Source organism: Bolinopsis microptera, chromosome 4 (assembly GCF_026151205.1).
Source record: "Bolinopsis microptera isolate Bmic1 chromosome 4, MBARI_Bmic_1.0, whole genome shotgun sequence".
Classification (NCBI taxonomy): domain Eukaryota; kingdom Metazoa; phylum Ctenophora; class Tentaculata; order Lobata; family Bolinopsidae; genus Bolinopsis; species Bolinopsis microptera.
Genome location: NC_087075.1, coordinates 1991681 through 2016341, shown reverse-complemented (window position 1 = coordinate 2016341; position 24661 = coordinate 1991681). Strand labels below are relative to the sequence as shown.

The window sequence follows — 24661 nt, the reverse complement described above, 5'->3', positions numbered from 1 at the left end:
TCAGTCAGTGATCGACCGATATGCTTCCCTAAACACAAGGAAATGTTTTTAAAGGAAAAATTTCGAAATCGTTGAAACTTCCTCCTTATTAATGAAAATATCAGTTTATATTTCGACTTTATTAAATACCCTGACATTATAATCAAAAAGAGATGATATTTTACCAAAACCCATAATCATGGGTAGAGTGGACCGCTGCCAGTGTCTCTCTTTCCCAAACAAAAGGAAATGATATTAATTTGATTGACCGTTCTCAAATGCAAAATGATACCGAGAATGAAATCGGTCGCTCGCTTTTCCCATTAATTTACAATTGTAATAGATTAAGAAGAACTACCCGAAGGCAGCTGTACTCAGCAATAAAGAATCAATAAACTTCAGCTAATTCACTAACTACCAGTACCACCCTTATCCCGAAATACTAGGTATATCGACCCGAACGCAACCCAAAGGAATTTTTACAACATGTGATTGATTGTAAGCCGTGAATGAATGGGAAAAGCGAGCGACCGATTTCATTCTCGGTATCATTTTGCATTTGAGAACGGTCAATCAAATTAATATCATTTCCTTTTGTTTGGGAAAGAGAGACACTGGCAGCGGTCCACTCTACCCATGATTATGGGTTTTGGTAAAATTATGTTAATAAAGTTTTGTTGACCAGACAGAATTATACTTATAGTGTGGAATGTTTGCAGCGCCTCATCGCAATCTCGAAATTTTTATTTTGCTTTGCGGTTTAGTTACCAAAGTAACTCGCGCTAACATATTCGAGAAATTCGCAGTACCTCTTCCTCGTGCATGACATATTATTATAATATTAATTTAAGAGTTTAAATAATAATCTTATTAAGTGGTTTTTAAGGTGTTAACTTACTTATGATATCACAAAGTGGTGCATCATAGACAAGGCCAACTATCTCTCCATCCATACACCTCGCTTTGCCTCTTTTGTTGATGAAGCCTGTTTCGCATTGTACCGTCATCAGTGTTCCATGTGCTACAGGAAGTCCAGGCTCCGTTGATACGACGTTTTTTAGGCTCAGTTCCTCGCAACCTTCGGTAGATATTATAATTTTAGAATGTCGTTTTTTTGCGCAACTAGTAAACTATCATGAAATATCGTCTTAATCTAATGTCACTTTAAAAAAATAGCTAAGTATAACTCATGAAGCTATGACATGATATAATTTGATAATTTCTTAATAATATCTGGAAAAGCAACTTAAAATTTATGACTTCAATAGACTACCTAATTTTGCGATGATCACTATTTCATTCACGTAGACAATGTCTAAGACATCTCCCTGCCTATTTATTTCTACAGTGTCCCCAAGTTTACACCCGGAGGGGACATAATCTCCAAAGACCGTGTTTTCATGGTACACTGTGAGGGGCAACCAATCACACCACCCTCCCTCACAGGTACACGAGTCTCTAGAGCAGGTGTGAGTGTTCTTCATGGACTCACGTGAGCCATAATAATGCACTACCTGCTTAATGCAGTGTTCCTTATCTAGAGACGCTCTAAACCAGGGCTTACTATCCCCTCCTGGTATTGCATAAGAACGGGTGCTCAGGTCCCTGTCTATAGCATTATCTGCTCCATACTTAGCCACGTCATTTTTATAAGTCGCAGACTGAGACACAGATGCAGGTACTATCTCTCCTGGTTCCTCCGGTCTTAGTGCACCTGAAGTAGTGAACACTTTAAGAGATTGTCACATTATAATTTATACCATTTTCAATCAGTCAAATTAAAGAAATAGTGTTGATTTGAATAAATTATAAAAACCAGCATTACATAATTACATAATATGTGTAATATGTATCCTGATTGATCAATTTGTTGTCTTACTTAAACCGAATGATATTGCTGTATAACCTCGTTAAAACGCACCTGACCACTATAATAAAGCGACGCGACGGACCTCGTTATAACGCGGTATTTGGGGTTTCCTCCCTCTTTTATTACCAATGTAATATGCAAAATGAAAATAGTACTTAAAGTTACAATTTTAAGTTTACGATAAACTAAAAGTTGCACTGTGTAGTATGGATTTGTTCATGACAAAGCTCTTTCAGTATAAAATAGCATCAAGGGAATATGTGCACCAAACACTGATCTTATATAATATGTGTTTAACTCTACAAATCTTCTTATAACACAAGCTCGGACCTCGGTATGTGATAATTTGCCTTCAAAATCAAACCTCGTTAAAATGCAGACCTTGCTATAACGCGGTTTTTTTGGGCTAAATTATCTCCTAAGGAATAATCTCCTCCATCGATGCGCGTTATAACGAGGTAAGCTACTGTATAATAATACTTATTAAAATTTAAATTTATCATTAAACTAAATTTATCCTTACCTTTTAGGGGTAACCAAAGCAAAGTCGTAATAATTATCACCGTCGTTTTCATGTTCTGGCTTCTGATATATTTAATTTTTTTATATATTATGTAGTTTAATACGACTGATAAAGTGATAAATCAAATATAACAACAGAAATATTTTTACCTTAAATATTAAATGTGACAAAAATATTTATTTATTGTTTGATAATCTCATATCAGCCAAGACTTAAAAATATTTGACAGAATCTAAACGATTTTTAATCGACTGTATGATCCCTGTAATTCTGTTACGAAATCACTGCGTGGAATGGATTAGGGACATGATTGACGTCCATGGAACTGGACACCTTATAGATAAGATAAAACTATATGAAAAAAGACAATAAACTCATTTCGATTACTGAGCACAGATTTATGAAATATTAAAGTCTGTCTCAAAAAATATTATTTTTCACCATAAGTTTTTCCTTAAACAAAAAGAATAATGGTAAGAACTAATGGTAAAGAAGAAGACTTAGATAAGCTCCCCGACGCGATACACGAGGCCAGGATAGCGTTAGCCCTTAAAGTTTATGTGCAGCCGGCATCAATCGAATAATTTGTACGCTGTTCAGTGTTCTAGATATGAAATGAAATGAAATGAAATGAAATGAATGAAATGAAATGAGGTATTTATATCCCGCTCATATGATTAACCAACAACACAAGGAAGGTGGTTAACCATGTCAGAGCGGCTGACTGTGAGTGATGTGAGCAAAAGTGTAAAAAGTGAACTAAAGTATAACTCAGCATAAGGCAAAGACAAAATTAAAACATCTTTTATTGTAAACCACACTAAACTAAATAGAAGCAGAAACCATACAGTACATGTAGGTAAATAAAGGTTAGTACAGTGACATAATCAATCAAGAAAGAATCAGATCCAAGTAAGTAAGAGATCAAGGCATAAAATGGAGTGCGGTAAAAAATAAAAGCCAATGTGTCTTGCAAAATGAAGACAATGGAAAGAAAAACATCAGAACTGATTATATAAATGATTCTTTAACATTCGCTTGAAACAGTTGGTATCAGTGATACATCTCAACATCAGGGGAAGAGAGTTCCATGCAATCGGTGCATGGCTTGAGAAACGTCTGTCATCAACTTTGGATCTTTTATTCTTTGGTACCCTGAGCATGAGATGGTCATCAGGTCTCTTCGACCTGGTCATGGTCATGGTGTTTGAGAGTTCTTTATCCACTACATCCACATCCAGTAGTGCTTTGAGGTAATCAGGTGCAGTACCGTGAACTGATTTGTGGGTTAAAAGACAAACTTTAAAGAAGATTCGTTGGTCTATAGGGAGTATGTGGGCCTTCTTATAGAAGGGAACCAAGTCCGTGGTCCTCTCTTCTATGTTATAGATGAAACGAACTGCCCCATTAAGGGTTGATCTAAGTTTGTTCAATCTGGTCTTGGGTAGATTCATGTAAAGAGAATTACAGTAGTCTAATTTAGATATGACCAGTTGTTTCACCAGCATCAATTTAATGCCTTCATCAAGGTAACGACCAATGGTTCTTAGAGTCATCATTGTCCAGCTGCATTTCCTTTTGACATTATTGATCTGTCTTTCCATATTTAGAGTTTCATCAAATTTGACACCCAGACTCTTCCAGCTGTCTCCTTTACACCCCGTAGGCAGAATTTCAGTGCTTCCAAATTGCAGTCTGACACTGAGTTCACACTTTTTTAGAACATGGCTCTTTCCTAACACCAGTAGTTCTGTCTTTGTTTCGTTCAGTTTCATGTAGTTGTTCACCATCCATGCTTTTATCTCTGCAAGACATTTGTTTGTTCTGTCTTGGACATCAATGAACTGTACCACACGGTTTGGTTTAAATGAGATGTACAGTTGAGAATCATCTGCATAGAGCTGTATATCAAGACCATATTTGGCCGCAATTTTCTGGAGAGCTTTGATATAAAGGATGAAAAGAATAGGCCCCAAGAGTGATCCCTGGGGAACTCCAAACAGCAGCTCCAAGAAAGATGAAAGAGTATCATCAATCTTAACACAGAAGTGTCTTTTCTCAAGGTAGGACTTTATCCATTGCAGTGCACTTCCAGTAATTCCATAGTCCTTCATAAGCTTTTCCAATAAGACTGTGTGGTCAATGGTATCAAATGCTGCACTTAAGTCGAGAAGTACAACTATAACAACATTCCCAGCTTCAATTTCTTTGTTTAGATCATCACACATTCTAACAAGAAATGTTTCACAGCTATGATTAGGGCGATATCCAGATTGGACTTTTGAGTAAAGGCTATGGTTCGTTAGATGGACATTAAGCTGATTTAGTACAATTCTCTCTAGGATCTTAGAGAAGGCAGAAAGGTTAGACACTGGTCGATAGTTACTGAGAATATCAACATCAGCATTTTCCTTCTTCAAAGTCGGTTTGATGACTGCTTTCTTCATATCTGAGGGAAAGACTCCAGTCTTCAAGGATGAGTTCAATACATGAAGTAAAAAAGGTGTTAGTTCATCGACACAGTTTTTTAAGAGAAATGCTGGGATCGGATCCAAGCAGCAGAACTTGTTGGACATCTTTGATACCAGGTCTTTGAGTTCATCAGCTGTTATCTCAGAGAAATTATCAAAGATGCAGTCTTTATCAAGAACAGGATCTTTGTCTTTGTCTTCGTCTTTGTCTTTGTCTTTGTCTTTGTCTTTGTCTTTGTCTTTGTCTTTGTCTTTGTCTTTGTCTTTGTCTTTGTCTTTGTCTTTGTCTTTTCCTTCCTTCTCAATGGCTTGTCTGATGGTTGCAACCTTTTCAGCGAAGAAATCTTTGAAATCTTCTGACAGTTTCACAGGATCCTTGTAGTTTGGAAGGTTTTGGGTGTCATTTCCTAAAAGCCTGTTGACTTTTTTGTACAACGCTTTAGTATCCCCTGAAGAGGACCTAAGAGAGGTTTTGTGGTGAGCGCATCTTTTGACAAACTCTAGTCGGGAAAACTCATCTCTTAGCTTAACATAATCCGATCTCAGGTACTCAAATCTTGCACTGTCTATATCATCAACTTTATCTTTTCTCCACGCACGTTCAGCAGTTCTTCTCTTTCGCCTGAGAATACGAAGTTCCAGGTCTAACCAAGGCATTGGCTTCTTAGTAATCTTCTTTTTTATGTAAGGACAGTGTTTATCCATTAACTGAGTGAGCACGGTGTTGTAAAGGACAACAGCATCATTCGGAGACATGTCTTTAGGGAAGTTTGTCAGTTTTGAAATTAAAATATCTTCTTTAAACTGTTCTGTATCAATTAAATTAAAGTTTCTGTAGTTCATGAATTTTGCGTCTTCTTTGGTCTTTGTCTTGATGTCTGCATCGAAGAGGACAAGGAAGTGGTCAGATTTGGTTCTAGAGGGACAGATTTCGAATGAAGTCAGTTTTTCCTTGAAGGATCGGTTAGTCACTACAAGATCTAGGGTTCCACCTTGGTCATGGGTTGGTTCAAGGGGAACGTGTTGGTATAGATCATACTCCTCCAGGAGTTGGTAGAGCTTCTTTGGGTAGTGTTCTTCAGGCTTTTCCATGTGAAAGTTGAAATCTCCAGCAATGATGGGGAAGCCAGGTTTGACTGTGAGGTCTTTAAGGTAGTCTTCGAATTCTTCTAAAAAGGCACACTCCGTGTACCGAGCCTTCTTGGTATAAGGAGGCCGATACAAGTTCACAAGTCTCACAATATCTTGTTGAGATTGTAGCAGTGATTCCATCACTTGGAAGGATTTGTACTTCATGACCTTACTATTACACTTCAACTGGAGCACATCACGAAATAGCATAGCTATACCTCCTCCTCCTCTGTGTTTTCTTGGATCCGAGAGTATATTCCAACCAAGGTCTTTGATCTCCTTTATCTTAGCTGTGTTTCCATCACGAAAGAAGGTTTCTTGTACAAAACAGATGTCACAATCAACTTCTTGAAGATGCTCTAACACTCCGACTGTTTTGTTCACTAGGGATCTAACATTGAACGTTCCAATCCTTAAACTCTTCCTAGGCGTAGTTTGGTCTCCTTTGTCTTCTGTATGTACCAGTTTTTTGCATTCTCACATCCTGCTGTCCTATTCATTATTCCAGTCCGTTCTCTTACATATGAGGGACATAGGTTATCAGAGGCTTTATGGGTCTTTGCTGAGTTCTTCTCCGAGTGTTTACTACTTTTGGCGCAGTTAGAGCACTTTATCTTTTTTACATTATTTTCACTCTTGTTATTACAATCTTTCGACTTGTGGCTTCCTGCACAGAAGAAACATGTTGGGTCTTTATCTTTGGCTTTACAGTACATGGAATTGGCCATGTGACCAAATTCCTGGCAATGATAACATTGAATGACATGAATTCGGTCTGTGACATGGTGTTCCCTGAGGTCAATGTGTATATAGTCTCTGTTTTGTCTGATTAACTCACGCATTGCTGCAGTGACACGGATGACAGCCGATTTCTCAATCTCATCGAAGAAAACCACTTTTACTGCATCGTCTTTTCCAGGAGAGGACTTCAGTATTTCATTCTTTTCCAAAAGTTTCTCTAGCAATGTCTCCTTGTTTGTGATGTCAGAGGGAATATTCCGAATAGACAATTTGGGGTCCAACTTCTTTCCTGGTTCGGATTTTGATGATACTTTGTATTTATCTTGAGATTTAAATACTGTCTCAGCTTTCTGAAGTTGATCCCTGGTCACAAACTTGAAAGTTGCAGTATTTCCGGACACTGTATAGTTCTTCACTGGGTTGACTTTAAGGGAACCTTTCATTTCCTTTTCATCCTCCTTTGTAATGGGTTCTTCAGAACTCCCAGTCTTTTTCTCCACTGTGAGAATGTGTTTTTCTGCGAGCTTCGTTTCTTCTTGAGTCTTCTTTTCTTTGGGTAGTGTTGCCACCACTGAAGTCAATAAATTGGGTAGTATTGTAGGGAGTACTTCTGCTAGTACCTCTTTGAGCTGTGTCTTTATAATTTCTTTGAAATCTGGTGATTCCTGTTTGGTAGAAGTTGTGGCTTGTTTTGTTCCTAGAACAGTTTTTGTTAGTTGAAGAGCATTTTTGGAGAAAGTGTAAATATCCTGGATAACGACAAGCATGTCTGGTTTGGAAAATGAACCTAAAAGGTCCCCACTAGCCGCGGATTCAATAGTTATCTTAATCTTATTATCTTTATCATCTTTCTTACCTTTAAACTTCAGTGAAGTGCAGTTTATCTTTTCCAATTGTTCCTCCATCTTTTTCAGGTCCAACTCCATCTTTTCCATGTTAAACACCCTGCTACAAAGATCAAGGACCGAAAGACAAAATGACAAATTGTCAGTTCTTAAAAAAACTAAACAACTGCTTTGTAATAATTCGATACCTCAAATTATTTGTTATATAGTAGTGTTGAAAGTATTAAAACTGAGAGCGTGCAAAAGAAAATCCTGACCCTAACCCTTAAATAGTGTACTGATCTACAAGAAAAGGACCGAGGTGATCTTTGTGTGTCACGTGTACCCATCGCCTTGCAACCGCCTTTGACCTGATGCCTCTTACGAGGTTCTTAGATAAGCTGATAACTAATGCATGATTAAGCTGGTGAGTTGGGGCAGCCTAATGATTTGTGAAAGAATCAGGTCTCATCTGTAGGTTTGAATATTCATCGTTACTAGAAAATTTGGGCCAGCCAAGTGGTCAGTGAAAGAATCAGGTCTCTTCTCCTAGTACAGCAGATCTGAATATATGAATATTTTTCTTACCAGAAAACCAGGCCGGAGAGCTTTGCAGTACATGGCATGCGTCATGCAATAAAAAAAGGTGAGGGATCGTGAATGGTGCAGATTAAGATCATTTAAGGGATTGTTTACTAGGTTTGATGAGAAGTTATAAAATGTGACTAGTGAAGCACATGTTGTACCACAACTTCTACCACATGTCATTCATGTCCCAGCTTACCTGTTAAAAGAAGAAAAAAAGCTGTATCTTCATCATCAATAGTCAATATTCAATAGGTCCTTTTTAACCATAATAAAACTTATTAAAAACCACTAAACCCCCCCCCCCCACCCCCCCCCCCCCCCCCCCCCCCTGTAAAATGAGGAGCATTATACCTGAGCCTGTGCCGCCTCCAATAGAATGAACAAACTGGAACCCTTGCAGACAATCTGATCTTTCAGCTTCTTGTCTAACTACGTCCAATATCTGAATTATGTTTTGCGGATAACCTGCCAGATTATGAGACTTAACAAAACGTGACATAAACGAGCATGTTGATCCTAGAATGAGACCAGTTAAAATAGAGAACTCCAGATAGATAAATTTTATAGATATGTTAAAAATGTTATAAATATGTTAACTATTAATGCTTTTCAAACAAAGTTACAACGAATTCTTCATGTAGTGCATCCTGGATTTGGACAGGATATGCCCGTTTAAAATATTTTCTCAATAAATGTAATAGATTTGTATTATTGTAATAAGGTTTAACTATGTTAAATGTGATGAGATACCTGTGATGAGATAATGTGATGAGATACCTGATCTCAGCTCCTTCTGTGTAGTGACCCTTGGCCCAGTTGTTCCCTGCTCCACTTGCTCCATGTATATAGTTGGAGGGATTAAAGATCCTGCCCCACTCACTGCCCTTAACTGCTTCTATCGTACCCGGCTCCAGATCTACTATAACTGACCGGGGTACAAACCTGCAGTAATAAGGGGAGATGTTGATTAGAAAACTATTGTTTGGGGCCAGTAGAGTAAATAATTCATGGGTTAATATTATTTGCTAGCTCTACAAATGCGGACCTGCCCTGAGAAGCTCTGTTCCAGTAAACATCAGCTCGGTTTAGCATGACGTCATTAACACCGTCATGCTGTCCGTCCTTGTCTATACCGTGCTCCTGAAAATATACGGTAAGGGAAATCGTGCAATGGTTCAACAAGAAGGAGATCCGAGAGAGAAGAGATCTAAAGTTGAAGATTTTAGATCCTTGATTCATGTTATATTACCTATTCATGTTATTTATGGACACATGACCGCTCTAGGGACTACGGGTGGAAGATGAATAATTGAAATTCCAACAGCATCCTGTTCCGTTCATTGTGCTGATTCCGGGAAATATTCTGTTTACGCTCTCACTCTTATCTCAAGAGTTTGTATAATATGGGTGGCTGAACTGAATCGTTCGATTTGATATTACGTTGTTAATGTCAACGCAACTGCGCGCACTGTCCGAAACACCAGGTTTCAGGGTTAGCCATGTTAGCAATGTTAACCATCTTAACTATGTTTACCATGCTAACCATGTTAACCATGTTAACAATATTTACCATGTTAACCATGTTAACCATGTTAACCATGTTAACAATATTAACTATTATATTAACCATATTAACCATGTCAACCATGTTAACCATGTTAACAATGTTCACTATGTCAACCATATTAACCATGTTCACAATGTTCACCATGTTAACCATATTAACCATGTTAACCATGTTAACCATATTAACCATGTCAACCATGTTAACCATGTTAACAATGTTCACTATGTCAACCATATTAACCATGTTCACAATGTTCACCATGTTAACCATATTAACCATGTTAACCATGTTAACCATGTTAACCATGTTAACCATGTTAACCATGTTAACCATGTTAACCATGTTAACCATGTTAACATTAACATACCTTGCTAATACTCTCCCAGAACTGGGTTCCTATCTGGTTTCCACACTGTCCCACTTGAATGTGAATGATCTCTCTCATCTCACTCCAACTTCACAACTCCTGCTCAGTTTAGCAATTAGGGAGATATTGTTAAGAGCTTTGCAGTTGTATGAATTTAGAAGGAAATTATGGTAAAGTAGCAGTGATGAGTGACACATGGCCAGTTTTCATCAGTACTTCATGAATATTCTGATATTGGAGGTGTATAGTAAAACTGTTCATCAACGTTCCCATTGTCTCGTAAGTTGAGAGATGTTCAAGATTTGTGGAACCGTGTCGGCGAACTTGGCCGATACCTTTCAGTAAAGGTGAATAAATTACATGTTCTTTGAGTAAGATACCGAGGCGATGGTATTGACTCTATTTATATCAAATCAAGCTTATTCAAAATGACCACCAATTTAATAAAGCTATGAGAAAAACTTTAAACATAGTTTTAACTCAAAGATATATTCTACTGGAATTGTTATGTGCACTGTAAATTGGCAGTGGGAACAATTAAAAATGTGAGCAAAGCATCCTGCATCAATGTGAATTGTGAACTGTAAATGTGGTAACAAAGTCAATACGTACCATCAATACTAATGTTGCTGTTTGTATACATTGAACAAACAAATGGATTGTTATTTTAGAATGGTTATTTACATCTTTTGCAACCATGCCATTTCTTGTCATATTACAAAAGAAACAATATTTCAATTAAACGAAAATTGTAAATTAATATGAAATCCCAGAAAACAACAAATAATCTTACAAAATAAAATAAAGTGTCATCACAAAATTAGTATATTTATATCATCTCAACTCAAAACGAAATTATTAAGTAATAACATGTCAACATGCAAACAAATAAATAATTCACAAACTCCCGGCAATAAATTTAAAATCTAACAAGAATTGCGCCCGTTGTTTCGTTTTGGCGGACGCAAGATTTCCGTTCACTATAACTATAAATATAAGCTCCAATCAGCTCACTTCATAATAATAATATTGATGCACGTCAGTACACTATACTACGCATGCCAAGTACAAATCGGGCTTGGCCCGCTTATAACCTAATACTATACATTACACCGTTATATACATTGAAACACAGTCGCGCCGCGCATTCATTGACCACAGGCTATCTATACATCACATCTCCGCAAGCAATCCTCGCGCGCTGCACTGCGCGCTGGTTGTCATGGTAACGGACGGAAGGACAGATGACAACATATTCAGACCTGCCTACCGCTATCTCCAAAATCCACGTTTTTCTGCAAAAACGTCCATTCGTAACCTTTCACTATTGCCTTTTTTCAAAAGGGTGAACGGAAAAAATTGATACCTAAAATAATTCAAATAAAACATCAAATAATCAATAAATGCATCAATAAATAACTAATATGAATAATTACTATAAATAGAAACGAATAAACTTGAATGTTTTGAAATATAAAGTCTTTTAGAAAAATTAATTCACTGTAAATTCGATTTTAAACCTGAAATTTGATATTACGGGTGTAAGGCTGTCAGAATGATGCGGCTGTCAGAATGAAGTTTTTATCAAAAATCAAATTACGTTGTTAGAAACTTTATTTTGGGCATATTAAACAGGTTTGCATATACTAAAAACACAAATAAACACTTCCATCACTGAAAGAAAGGCTAAAAATGATTTATTACTGAAATATTTGGAAATACACTTTCAAATTTTGACATTGCATAAATATGAGGCAGTTTTGTGATCTTGTTGTTAAAGTTATCCCTATAAGACCTGGTACTGGTATATCAAACAACTCTAAAAGAATGCATTCATACCCTAAAAAACCCTCAATAAACATGTGTTAACAAATTAAAACAGAAAATTCAAACGGCTGTCAGAATGATGGTATGGCGGCTGTCAGAATGATGATATTCTGCATTCAAAAAAAGTTGATCAAAAACATCAGAAACAACCGATACATAAAAGAATGTGTTTATTTGTGTTTTTAGTATATGCAAACCTGTTTAATATGCCCAAAATCAAGTTTCTAACAAAGTAATTTGATCTTTGATAAGAAATTCATTCTGACAGCTGCATCATTCTTCTGACAGACGTACACCCGTAGATAGTCAGTATATTTATAACACATTGCACAACTTTTCAAACAGTAAAACATCCAAACAAAGCTGGGAAGAATTGCAACTACACTAACTGAACACTAACAGAACAATCCATGGTTACAAGCTCTCTCTCTTAACTGACGGTCCCAGACACACCAAACTGACACTCGGCCACAAGCATGCCAAAATCATCAAAAACCTCAACACTACACTCAGCAACAACAGACAAGATTACAGAACTGCAGTTCACCTCATCACGGGTCACTGCGGCCTAAATAAACACCTTCACACCATTTGCAAATCAAACACCAGTGCTTGTCCTATGTGCGGGGACGGAGAGGAAACTGTCTCACACTTCCTTGGACAGTGTCCGGCTATTGCCCAAATTAGAGGTCAATATTTCCAGGACTACTACCTCTCTGTCAATGACATATTCGACAACCAACACATCACCACAATTGTCAATTTCACAAACCGCACCAAACGCTTAATTGTGCTGGAAGAGTTGGATCAGACCGGGGTGACTTAAAGTATTATCTCATATGCTGTCTCGTCTCGTTTTACTTTTCCAAACCCAGCTGGCATTTAAGCGTATCATTTTGACTCATATAACATCCTACACCACCCTCCACCAATCACTCTGATCTCACCGGCAACCTTCCCCAAGGTTGCCACACCCCAGAGGTAGGCAGAGCATCTCAATGCTATCCTCTCGTGGGCTATCATGGCCCAGCCTCTCTAAAAAAATTAAAAAAAAAAAAAAAAGCTCTCTCTCATAACTGCTTGAACTTCAATATGTTGGGCTCACAGAACAGCGCCTTAATGAACGCATGAATGGACACCGTGCTTCGGTTAAAGCCGGCAAATCCTCCTTTGTCCATGACCACTTTAAGGGGACATACACCAAACATGGACTTTCATGTTTGGAATTCCAGGATTGGAAAGATGAGGTCTCCCGGATCTTCACCAATCGCCATTACTTCCTCTCCTCCTCCCCTAATAACTTCACTCCCTACAATTCCATTCTACAAAGGGATGATGTTAAATCTTATCTCGACAGTCTTTCTTCTTCTTTTATTATTTGCTCCGTAGATAAAGCTTCAAATAATTATGTTTTTGTCTGCAAGAAGTTTTATCTTTTAACCCTTCTCAACGAACTTGGCTACGATCTCACTTCTCTAGAGTGTCGTGGAAATTCTACTTATGGATGATATTATTCAGGAACATGTGAACTTCATTAAAGATAACTTTAATATTCGTGTTTCTGAGGACAACCTTTGTCTACCGAGAATCTTTTGGATTCCTAAACTTCACAAGAATCCTTATAAGTCTAGATTTATAGCTGGGCCAGTAAATGTAACACTAAGCAGATATCAGTTGTAGTCAACAAAGCTTTAAAAGTTTTAAAAGAATACTTTTCCAAATACTGCAACTCTATCTACAACAATACTGGAATTAACTGCGACTGGAGCATTAACAGCTCTAAACAGTTCCTGGAAAGGCTGCCTAGACTAGAGATTTTTAATATGCAGGTATACGACTTTACCACTCTGTATACCAATCTAGACCTTCAGGTTGTACAGTCACTGCTTTTCGAGCTAATAGATCTCCTCTTTAGTAATACGAATAAATTTATTTGTGTTTCTCTGTATAAGAACAACAATTTCTTCTCTAAAAAGGAATATAACGGATACTTATGTTTTTCTGCTGATAAACTCAAAACAGCTATTACATTTATTCTGTTTAACACTTTTGTTTGTTTTGGGGATCAGATTTTAAGGCAAACGAAAGGCATTCCCATGGCAGGGAATTCTAGTAGCCAGGGGGTCCTTTCCGAAATGAAACTTAGTAGTAAATATTGCTTAGTTTTCCCTTTTTTGCTAAAATCCGTTCCGAAAACCAACTTAAGTAACAAAGTTAGCAAATTTTCAAGCAAAATTTTTGAATTAAGTTTTTACTTCGATTTTTGCTTAGTTTCAACTTAAGAGCTATTTTTTGCTTAAGTTGCTTCCAATTTTTCATTTTTTGCTAATTTTTTTAAGTTTGGTTCAGACCAACCTTAGAATTGTAAGTTTTTACTTAATATCCCAAATTTCATTGCAAGTTGATTGAATTGAACAATTTGAACAATAATTCAGTGTTCATAAAAGGATTTTCTTTAGATTTGTTTGGAGAGGCGAATCATACACAGTTTAGGTTCTAAAAAGGATTTTAAAGTTATCATTTATCAAGAAAAGTAATCATTAACAATATTATTCCGTACATTAATTCCTTTTCTGATTTCTTCCGCCTCGTTCGGCTGCCTTGGAGGGGCAGCCCGCCGGGATTGTTCAGCTTGCTCTTCTCTCATATCTTGAAGAATGTGTGGCAAAATTTCTGGATCACGAATTCTCCTATTACGGCAGTAATTATGAAATACAACGCATGCAGCAATGATATCGCAACTAATTTTTGGTTTGAATTGCAAACCGTACAAGCATGCAGTTTCGGCTTCCAAGAGAGCCTGAGTCTTTCTGGCTGGCCCACCTCCGGTAGCCTTTCTATATTTTATACGGTCTCTTTCTTGTTTCTTAAGTTCATTGACCATATTATCGTATTTTTTCAGACAATCGTCCCCATGGTTCTATCTCCGTATCCATTCATCCCGTTAATTTCTTGAGCAATATGTTTCCATTTTCCTTGTTTCCCTTTCTTTGTTATAGTTGGCCCGAAGCGACCTTTCAAATAAGCTTTCTCAGCATTAGCAAGTTGCAACAGTAAAGTCTTCTCTTCAGAAGTAAACGAGCGTGCTCTTTGTTTGCCGGCCACACTCATGGTAACACTACGAGGAAACAAATTAGGGAGATTCAGATTTAATCACAGTGCAGATTCGAATTTCAATAGTGAATATTAGAACTCATAAAATTAACATTTATTGATTATCAAATTCAAATTGCGATATCAAATTCAACTCAACATGGTTATATTCATGATAACAAAATCCATGGCACACCAACAAGCACGTGATCGCACCAACAAGCAATTGCATGACGAATTAATTACGTCATCAGAGTTTTTGCGCGCATTTTAGGCGCGCATTTGTTACTTGCACGTGTAAATTTGTAACTTTGACGCGTTTCGTAAACACTTTAAGTAAAAGTTTCGGAAACGCTGCACTTTACTTAAGTAGTGTTTCGGTAAGGACAAACATGATTTTACTTGGCGATTACTTAAACTAAGTAAGAACTTAAGTTTCATTTCGGAAAGGACCCCCAGTTCGCTGATCTTTCGCTAGGGAAGTGTGAATTCAACTACATGACACGCCTAATCAAAGAAAAGAAGTTCGGTCTCGCTAAGCTCCTCTCAAGAAACTGCAGATATGTCGACGACTTCAACACCATGAACTATTTGTATTTCTCTAACCTAATCAGGTCCATTTATCCACCTGACCTGCTTATGGAGAGGAGTGGTGACGACAATAAGTCCGTAAACTATCTCGACATCAACATCTCGATGAATAACTCCGGACACGTCGCCACCAAGCTTTACAACAAACTTGATGACTTCAACTTTCCTGTGGTCATGTACACCTTTCCTAACAGTGATATTTCCTCTTCTGTTGGTTATAATGTTTTTTACGGTCAGGTCCTTCGTTACTCTTCCATTATCTCTGACCTTGATTCTTTTCTGTGTTCTACCAACACCCTTTATAAGTTTATAGGACACTTCTTTCAAGATGTTATAATGACAGACTCCTGAAGAGTAAATTCAGAAAGCTTCTGAAAGACCGACCTAGTATTCTGTACAAATACAGTATACTTGATGTCAGCGACATCCTTGACATCACATTTAACGTGGACAGGTGATCACTGACGAGTGATTGCTAGGGGGTCTTGGCACATTAAACCGGTACAGGTATTAAACCTCCGAAACCGGTGTGCCAAGTCATCTGCTGATGATGTTCACATAACATTATTTCCTCTCTCCTTTATTCCTTCCGTCTTTTCTTAAACTTACAGTTCAGTTATTTTATTTCACCAGGTCTACCTAAGGATCAATTATTCTTTGGTGGGGTTTCACTTCTGGTATTGGCTTCATTCCCGTTCCTTTTCCTTATTCTTTATACTTATTTTTTTATATACTTTAATGAGATTTCAAGCAGTTATGAGAGAGAGCTTGTAACCATGGATTGTTCTTCAAGTTGAAGTTGACAATAACATGCAATAAATATAATTGGGGGCCTAGTGCAGTAATTGGGGGCCAGCATTGGAAAAAGTTGTAGTGTGTAAAAGGTCATACTTGTCAATTAGTTCATACACATAGCTAACATAGGCCCTAGAAATACCTCACAGCCCAATATATAAAATTTAAAAGTGTACTATTCAATACGGCTGTCAGAATGAAGGTTTTCTAAATTGCGATTATTGACTTATACCAAAATGCCAGAAATGTTTGATTTGGGTAGAATAACGCTGCAGATATGTGTTAATAACGATAGAGGGTCTAAAAAGATTCCTAGAGCCATGATGGAAAAATGGGGACAACTTTGTTTTGGAAAACTTCATTCTGACAGCCGCAGTCTTCCTTCTATGTTGTATAATTCCCAAAGAATAGTGATTTAGTTGACAAAAGAGGTGATATGGTATTGGTGTATAATTTACCTAACTGCCTGCAAGTCCAATATAAACCAAAAAGTTTTTTTTTGTAATGTAGGCCTCAAAATACAAAACTTCATTCTGACAGCCGTAGTCTAAAAAGGGGTATATTTCATGCCAATTTTTTTCCCTTTTACTGGCAAATTTTAACAATTCCAAACCCGGGGAAGGAAACTTTCCCTAGTTTTTAGGTGTTTGTGAAGTTTCTGGTTTAAAACAGCTGTTTTTAAAGATTTTGTGGCTTTTATAAAAACACCTTCATTCTGACAGCCTTACACCCGTATCAATTTAATAAAGCCGAAAAACGTCAAGATTAACAATATTTCATAACAATGTTTGTGTTAATAAAGATATCCATTGCATTATAATAGGCCCTAATACTCTAATATACTTGCCCACACAAAAAGTTCAGAGGTCTTGCACTGTCACCCCACGTGCATTATCACCCAACCTACAGTGAACTCTAATCCTCGTAAACCTCGTCATCCTCTCCTTCACTGCACTCCTCACTGCCACATTCCTGGTACTTCAGGTACTCTGTACACAAGTCTCGTAGGTTGTTCTCCGCCTGCACCAGGACAACAGGTTATTTGTAATGTAGACATTTAGAAAACAGATACAAAAGGGAACTGCGATGAATTATAGATGTGTCTAACAAACAAACATACAGACACACAAACAAACGTACATACACACAAACAAACCTCAGTGAACTCCTGGAGATCCATGCCCTCCCCTGTGTACCAGTGTGTAAAAGCTCGCCGCGAGAACATCCGAGAGAACCGGTCTAGTGTCCTTCCAAAGCACTCGTGTATAGACGTGTTGTTACCGATAAACGTGCCTGACAATTTAAGTAATATTACAGTAATATGACGGCAGTATTACAGTAATATTACAGAAATATTACAGCAATATTACAGTAATATTACAGTAATATCACAGTAATATTACAGTAATATGACGACAGTATCACAGTAATATTACCGCAACATTACAGCAATATTAATTTACAGCAATGATTGACGACCAAGATAAAAGGCATTTGATGTCAATCTTGAAAGTTGAATTAACTATGCAAAGTAATTTAATATAAACATTACAATGACGACTGTTATCTTGATAATTACAAGTTCTTACCCGCTACACTAACACCCTTAGGAGGTACGTTACAGCAAGCTGTCTTAACGTTACTTGGAACCCATTCCACGAACGAGGAACTGTGTTTAGTCTGAAGATCTGTCATGTGTTTGTCCACCTCCCTCATTGAGATCTTCCCTCGCAGCATGCACGCAACTGTAATGTTTTAATTTCAGTATTATATCTTCCCTCGCAGCATACACGCAACTGTAATGTTTTAATTTCAGTATTAGATCTTCCCTCGCAGCATACACGCAACTGTAATGTTTTAATTTCAATATTAGATCTTCCCTCGCAGCATACACGCAACTGTAATGTTTTAATTTCAATATTAGATCTTCCCTCGCAGCATACACGCAACTGTAATGTTTTAATTTCAATATTAGATCTTCCCTCGCAGCATACACGCAACTGTAATGTTTTAATTTCAATATTAGATCTTCCCTCGCAGCATACACCTAAGCAGCAAAAGAGTTATTTATTTTAAAATTTATTTTTGTATCTCAAAAATGATGTAAAGTTTTTAATATGACGTAGAATTGAAGCTATTTCCGTACAGCCTTAGTATGCTCGTTAGAAAAACTATGAACATGCTAGCTTACTTTATTTTTGTTAGTCGGCTGACATCTTGGGTTGTACTGGATGTAACAAGTTTATTATCGGATGTTTACTTATATTTATTATGATATCATTATTCATTGTAATGGCAATAAAATTTAAATTTTGTTTAACCTAAATTTTGTTTAACTTAAATTTTGTTTAACTTGTTCCCATCTGGTAACTGTTGTGATCGGAATATCATACTAGATGGCAAGAGGCCACTTCAGTTTTGGAAGGACCATGTACTGATATCCCAAGCACTTCTGGAGTCCAGTAAGGGAACTTTCATCGAGTCTCCGAAGAAAAGTGTTAAGGTCGACCTTGGTTGACTCGATACAATGACTGATTTGTCATTTCCTTCCACTCTTATCCATCTCCCAAGGAACTTTATCGGCTTCTCTGACACATTCGGAATCACCTCACCACCCAACTGCAAACACATCTCTTCTCTCTCCACTTCCTTCTCTCCTACTGCTACCTTCTCAACCCACCTCACAGCCACTCCATTCTTCAACACCAGTGCTCTGGACTTGATGGGACTTTAACTTAAATCTGGACCAGTCCACGTACTTCTAAAACACATTGAGTAACGTTTGCATGTCCTCTGCACGTGCAGTGGTCAGACAGCTATCGTCCATAAACAGCTCCAGAGTTGGTATCGGTTTGTCATACGTTGTTTGGAGGACTTCGCCGCTTCGACGCGCCGCGCAAACTAGCATTCTTGCTTCGCATCGATCGTTGCTCTGCTTCGCAGAGCAAAGATCTCGACGGATTGACATCGTCAATCAAATACGTTGCATGACCCGCCCCGCACGAGTGTGCGGCACCCCCTGTATCGTCGAAACTCTATAGTGAAACGCCAGACACTTTAAATTTGTGTATAGGGGGAGAGGGGCATTGGGACAGCCTTAGCTGCAATTTCTGTAAAATTGCTATCTACCACAAAAACCGAACTGTCACCTACCATGTCACCGAAACAGACTGTTAAGTTACTTTTCGGTATAACCAGCAGCTGGCTTGGGGTCATGTCTAGGTGTGGTCTGGTTTTTCTATCTCTCCTAGATATTTCCCTGATAGTAATTTGTAATTGTTCCTCACTGAGCCCTGGACCAAATTTATCCGTTGTTTACAATAATGTCCATGGTTTCCTAAATACACGCGATTTAGCATCAGGAACACCACCACTAAATATGACCAAGATACATGAATTCCATGGTTATATCTACAAACATAAGCCTCACATCATTATTCTAAACGAGACATGGCTGAAAAATTCCATTCTCAGTAATGAGGTGCTCCCTGACAAATACAAAGAATTTAGGCTTGACCGATCCTTAAGATCGCATCCAGTGGATGCAACCCAGCCCAAGAAATTCAGAAAAAACGGTGGTGGTGTTCTGATTGCCTATAGAACAGACATTGATATCTCGAGTCTAAAGTTCTCTAAAGTTAGTGTTCAAGCTGAATTATTATCCATCATAATTAAGACTCAGTGTGGAAGAAACTTTTGTATATCAACATTTTATAGAGTAGGAACGCTTGGCTTAGATAATTTTGAATCTTTCAAGAAACATTTTGTTACTTTAGCATCTGCCAGAAAATTGCAAAGGCACATTCTGGTAGGTGACTTTAATTTGGCTTCGATTTCCTGGCCAGATGGTCAGTCATCTTGCCAGCTACATTCTAGTTTTGTAAATTTTCTCACTGATGACCTCGGACATACACAACTTATTAGCTCCCCTACTCACAAGTCAGGCAACACCTTAGATCTTGTGTTCACTAACATTCAAAACCTTATTAAGAATGTTAAAGTTTTAGATCAAAACGAAATGTGTATGTCCGACCACTTTTGTATCACTTTTGACATTGATATTAAGACCAAGTATATTAAGCAGCCTAAAAGAAAGATCTTTAATTATAGTAATGGTAATTTTAGGGGCCTGAATTCTGAGTTATTTAGCATCGATTGGGATAAGCTACTTGTCTATGTTACTGAAGGAAGTTGGGACAAACTCTAAAGAGGAACTGCGAACCCTGATGCGGGACAGGGATATATGGAGGGGGTTTTCTGGCGTAGATCGGACTTAGCTCCGACATAGTAGTAGTGGGATAGTATATTTGAGTGTAATGATCCTTATCTTGCCTGGAGTCGATTCAGAGGAGTTCTCGGTGCAGCCTGTGACCGATGGATCCCTAAAAAGACCATTAAGTCTCAGTTCCAGCCCCCATGGTATGACTCCGAATGTGATTGTCTCCTACGAAATAAGGAGAAATGGAGAATAAGGCATATGGGGAGCAACTCTGAGTCTCATAAACAAAAGTTTCGTGCATTTTGCACAAAATTTAAAAATTTGATGGACGAAAGAATGAGACTCAGTGTTGAGGATGACTCCGATGATGCTCTTATCTCCAAGAAATTCTGGACCTACGTTAAATCTAAATCAAAGTCAACCAGGATCCCTGAAACTGTCAAATATCATAATCGCTTTCGAAACAATCCATCTGATCAAGCTGCCCTTTTTAACGAATATTTTTATGAGCAGTTTTCTCAAGAGAGCGATTATGGCATTGACATAGATTTTCGTGATGATTGTTTCTCAAGTCTTGTGTTTAGTAGAGAAGATGTTCTGTTGATTCTTAAAAAGTTGAATCCTAACAAGGCCCCTGGCCCTGATGGGATTCATGGGAGAGTCCTCAAAAACTGTGCCCAAAGCCTTGCATACCCACTTAGTGTTTTATTTAACCTGTCTTTCTCAAGCGGATGCATACCCCCTGATTGGAAGCTGGCACTAATTGTAGTACCAGTGCACAAAAAGGGCGATAAGTCTTCGGTTGAGAACTACAGGCCTATCTCGTTAACATCTCTTGTAATGAAAGTCTTTGAAAGGTGCATAAAGACTGCATTATACGCTGCATGTTCTGATCTGTTGGATGACCGACAACACGGTTTTGTTAATGAACGTTCATGCACAACCCAAATGATACCTTTCACGGGCAATCTTGCACACAGTCCTAAACTAGGATCATTTGTTACCTTTGCTGATGACACCAATACATTTGTTGTCGGCAAAACAAAACGTGAGGCATATGAACGAGGAAATGAGCTTTTGTTATCATTACAATCTTATATGAGAGCGAATAAATTACATATAAACATGTCCAAGTGCTGCTACATACACTTCAAACCCACCATGGCAATGAAACAATAAGTTTTCAATGAAACAATAAGTTTTATTTTACATTCCTTTCATAAATAAAATAAGAGCTTAAACCACGAATTAGTTAACTAGAAGTAAACTTGAGGAAATATTCTTTAGTGGTTGTATATAATTATTCAAAAAACTTTATTTGTTAGTATTTTTATTATGGGAAGTGGTTGAATTTAGTGAGACAAGGTCAGTTTCTCTTTTGTCTCAGAAAAATTTCTACTTTACAGTAGGCAATGCTGAGTGGCAGGAAAGAATTAGAAAGAATGAAAGAATTAGAAATTAGAATTAGAAATTAGAAAGATCATTACAAAATTACATGTGTCAGATCCCAATCAGTTAAATGAAAGTTATACAACCAAACAATAAAAAGAACATAATATCTTAAATAAATAATTAAATGGTTTGAAAGTGTGCACGAAATAAGGATACTAAGTCATAGCTTACTTTTAGGAAATCTTTCACGAAATAGATTATAAACAAAATTTCTGGTCTCTAAAATGTAATCCTCATTAAATAATTTACTGAATTGACTATTTGTGAGTATGTTGTGAAGGTCTGTGCTGTTTCTTTGTCTGATCTCCTTGTAGACAGGACATTCTTTAAGCAAATGGACTTCGTCTTCTTTAATGATGTCACTAAACGGGAGCTCGTTCAGGAGGTCTATGGTGATTCTGTCTGAGCTGCAGCAGAAGTGGCAAGCTCTGTAGAAGATGCTTGAGTTTTTCCAGCCATATCGCCCCGTCTCGATATTAAGTTTGTGGGAGCTTGTCCTCAGCCATGTGGTACATCGGGTTTTCTTGTGAATAGGTAGAGACAGGTATGGTTCTAATCCAAAGCTGCTTTTGACTTTGTTGTAGAAAGTAAGCTTTTTGTTTTCAGGTCGAGCTTTTTCCCACTTTTCTTGGAACCAATTTCTCGTTCTACTCCGAACGAGTTGGCTGTTTGGCATGGGAACATTCTTCGAGACAATTGTTCGTTTAATTGCTCCTGGGTCAAATGCGTCGGTCAGCGCTCTCGATGTTCGGAACCAGGTCAGCTTTAGGTTTCTTTGCTCTACAAAAGCATGGCGAACAATCTGTGGTGAGTTTTTTCTGTCAAGGAGGACGAGCCTGTTGTGGAAGTCAAGAAAGAGCTTACTCAGTTGTATTCCAAGGGGATATCTTCCTGTGTCTCCCCATATCGGGATATTTGAAGTTCTCTTGTTGACCCCAGTCGTCCATTTTAGCAGCGAGAGATGCAGGCGCTCGATGCTGTCGTTCATTTATGCTTAATTTGTCTGAAACTGACCCTACTGCACTTCTAACATTCTATAAAAATCTCTTCTAAAATAGGTATAAAAATGCATAACACAAAACACACAAAAAACAAATGTTAATAATCCTTCTATAATAAAATTCTATAGAACTTTTAAATTTCTATAAAACTAATAACCCTATAAATTTATATATTTATTTTGCACCCAGAGAAAGATGTGGTTACAGAGGTAGTTTCGATATTATGTTCATGACAAGGTATGGGGCTGCTGCAAGTTATATTTTGCTAAGATATTACCGCTTTTTCAAGCTTAAGTAATCTAGGCAAGGTCAATTTTAAAGTTTTTGAATTTTGTCGAACGCTGTTTAAGGCTAAGTTCCAGTTATTTGGTTCTCCTTCCTTTTGAGTGTGAGTGATGGTGATTCTTATGGATGATTTGAGGTGATTGGGCTTATAACAGGTGAATGTAGTTAGCATGAGATTTTGTCGTACTGTATTCCATATTGTCCCTGCTCTGTATGTAGCTGTCTGATGGTTTAGGTGTGAGAATGAGTGTCTCTTTGCCAAGTCTGCCAGATGTTTCAAAGAGGGAGTATAGTGATATAGGAGTTCTATATTTCAAGACCTTGAAGATGTCATTAATACAATGGTAGAAGTAAAGATTATGCACATTCATGATTTCATGAGTGTTGAAGAGGGGTTTTGTATGCTCCTTTCTGTAGAATTCCTTGCCCAGGATTTGCTCCCCGTAGGGTCTGCATCGTGCACTAGTTTTAAATTTATCCAAGTATGCTTCTTTATCTCCAAAAATTAGGCGGGCACACATTTTCTGTGCTTTGAACAGAGGTTCAAGTTTTTTGTTAGATGCCCCTCCCCAGACAGTTATACCATATGCGAGATAGCTTTCAAACAGAGTGTGATACAGATCTTTATGGAGTGATGTGGGAATGTTATCTTTAATTCTATTTAGCATGCCACAGCAGCTGGCTAGTTTTTTTGCTAATTTCCTTCTATGTGCGTTCCAGTTTAGGTCTTCATCGATTGTTACACCTAAGAATTTAGTTTCATGTACTCTCTCCAAAGGTATGCCATTGATATTGATTTCTTGATCAGAGGGTGTATCTTCATCTTTGTTGGATCGAGAGTTTGAGAATTCAAGGTAACAGCTCTTGCCAGTGTTTATGTGAAGTTTATTGGCAAGCATGTAGCGGTGTACGGAACTTAGGACTTCATTGGCTTTTTTGTATGCTAGGTTTTTACTTTTTGCAGCGACGAAGATATTTGTGTCATCAGCAAATAGAACAAATTTAGAGTTCTTTTCAGAGTTTGTAAGATCGTTTATGTAAATTAAGAACAGAAGGGGCCCTAAACAGCTCCCCTGTGGCACTCCAAAGAACATCATTTTTTCAGATCACATGCAAAATTTAATAATCTACCGTCTCTGTAAAAGGGCGTCCAGCATGTTAAGAAAGAACAATAAAGGTGTTTTAATAATGAATGGGGGTGGTCTAAAATAACCGAATTTCCAAATTTTGACGACAAAACCCTCGAACCAGAAGGTACAGTATGCTATCTGCAAAGCAACAGCTCTCAAATATAAAACACGTATGCCCAATGACTTTTTCCCCGGGTAATTTTGAAT

At 37.6% G+C, this 24661-nt stretch overlaps 1 protein-coding gene and 1 long non-coding RNA gene across 2 annotated transcripts; both read right to left on the bottom strand.

Moving 5' to 3' along the window:
* Positions 1–1327: 1327 nt before the first annotated feature.
* On the bottom strand, positions 1328–7774 carry LOC134814189 (uncharacterized). The gene is made up of 3 exons (XR_010160114.1): positions 7749–7774; positions 2373–2434; positions 1328–1693 (listed from the first exon to the last, which is right to left on the bottom strand). It is a non-coding gene; the product is annotated as an uncharacterized LOC134814189 (long non-coding RNA).
* A 9508-nt stretch (positions 7775–17282) lies between these two features.
* On the bottom strand, positions 17283–18104 carry LOC134814341 (tubulin beta chain-like). Its single transcript, XM_063822439.1, has 3 exons — positions 17957–18104; positions 17524–17660; positions 17283–17387 (listed from the first exon to the last, which is right to left on the bottom strand). Exons 1-3 carry the CDS (start codon positions 18102–18104, stop codon positions 17283–17285), a joined length of 390 nt encoding a protein of 129 aa, XP_063678509.1.
* Between the last annotated feature and the right edge of the window lie 6557 nt (positions 18105–24661).

Bases quoted from the DNA above. Each gene is read 5' to 3' on its own strand.
- LOC134814341 (XM_063822439.1), bottom strand. From the start codon at position 18,104: ATGCTGCGAGGGAAGATCTCAATGAGGGAGGTGGACAAACACATGACA. The intron at 17,661-17,956 runs GTAAGAACTTGT...TTAAATTGTCAG, and splicing joins TAAGGGTGTTAGTGTAGCGG to GCACGTTTATCGGTAACAAC. The intron at 17,388-17,523 runs GTTTGTTTGTGT...GTCCTGGTGCAG, and splicing joins ATCTCCAGGAGTTCACTGAG to GCGGAGAACAACCTACGAGA.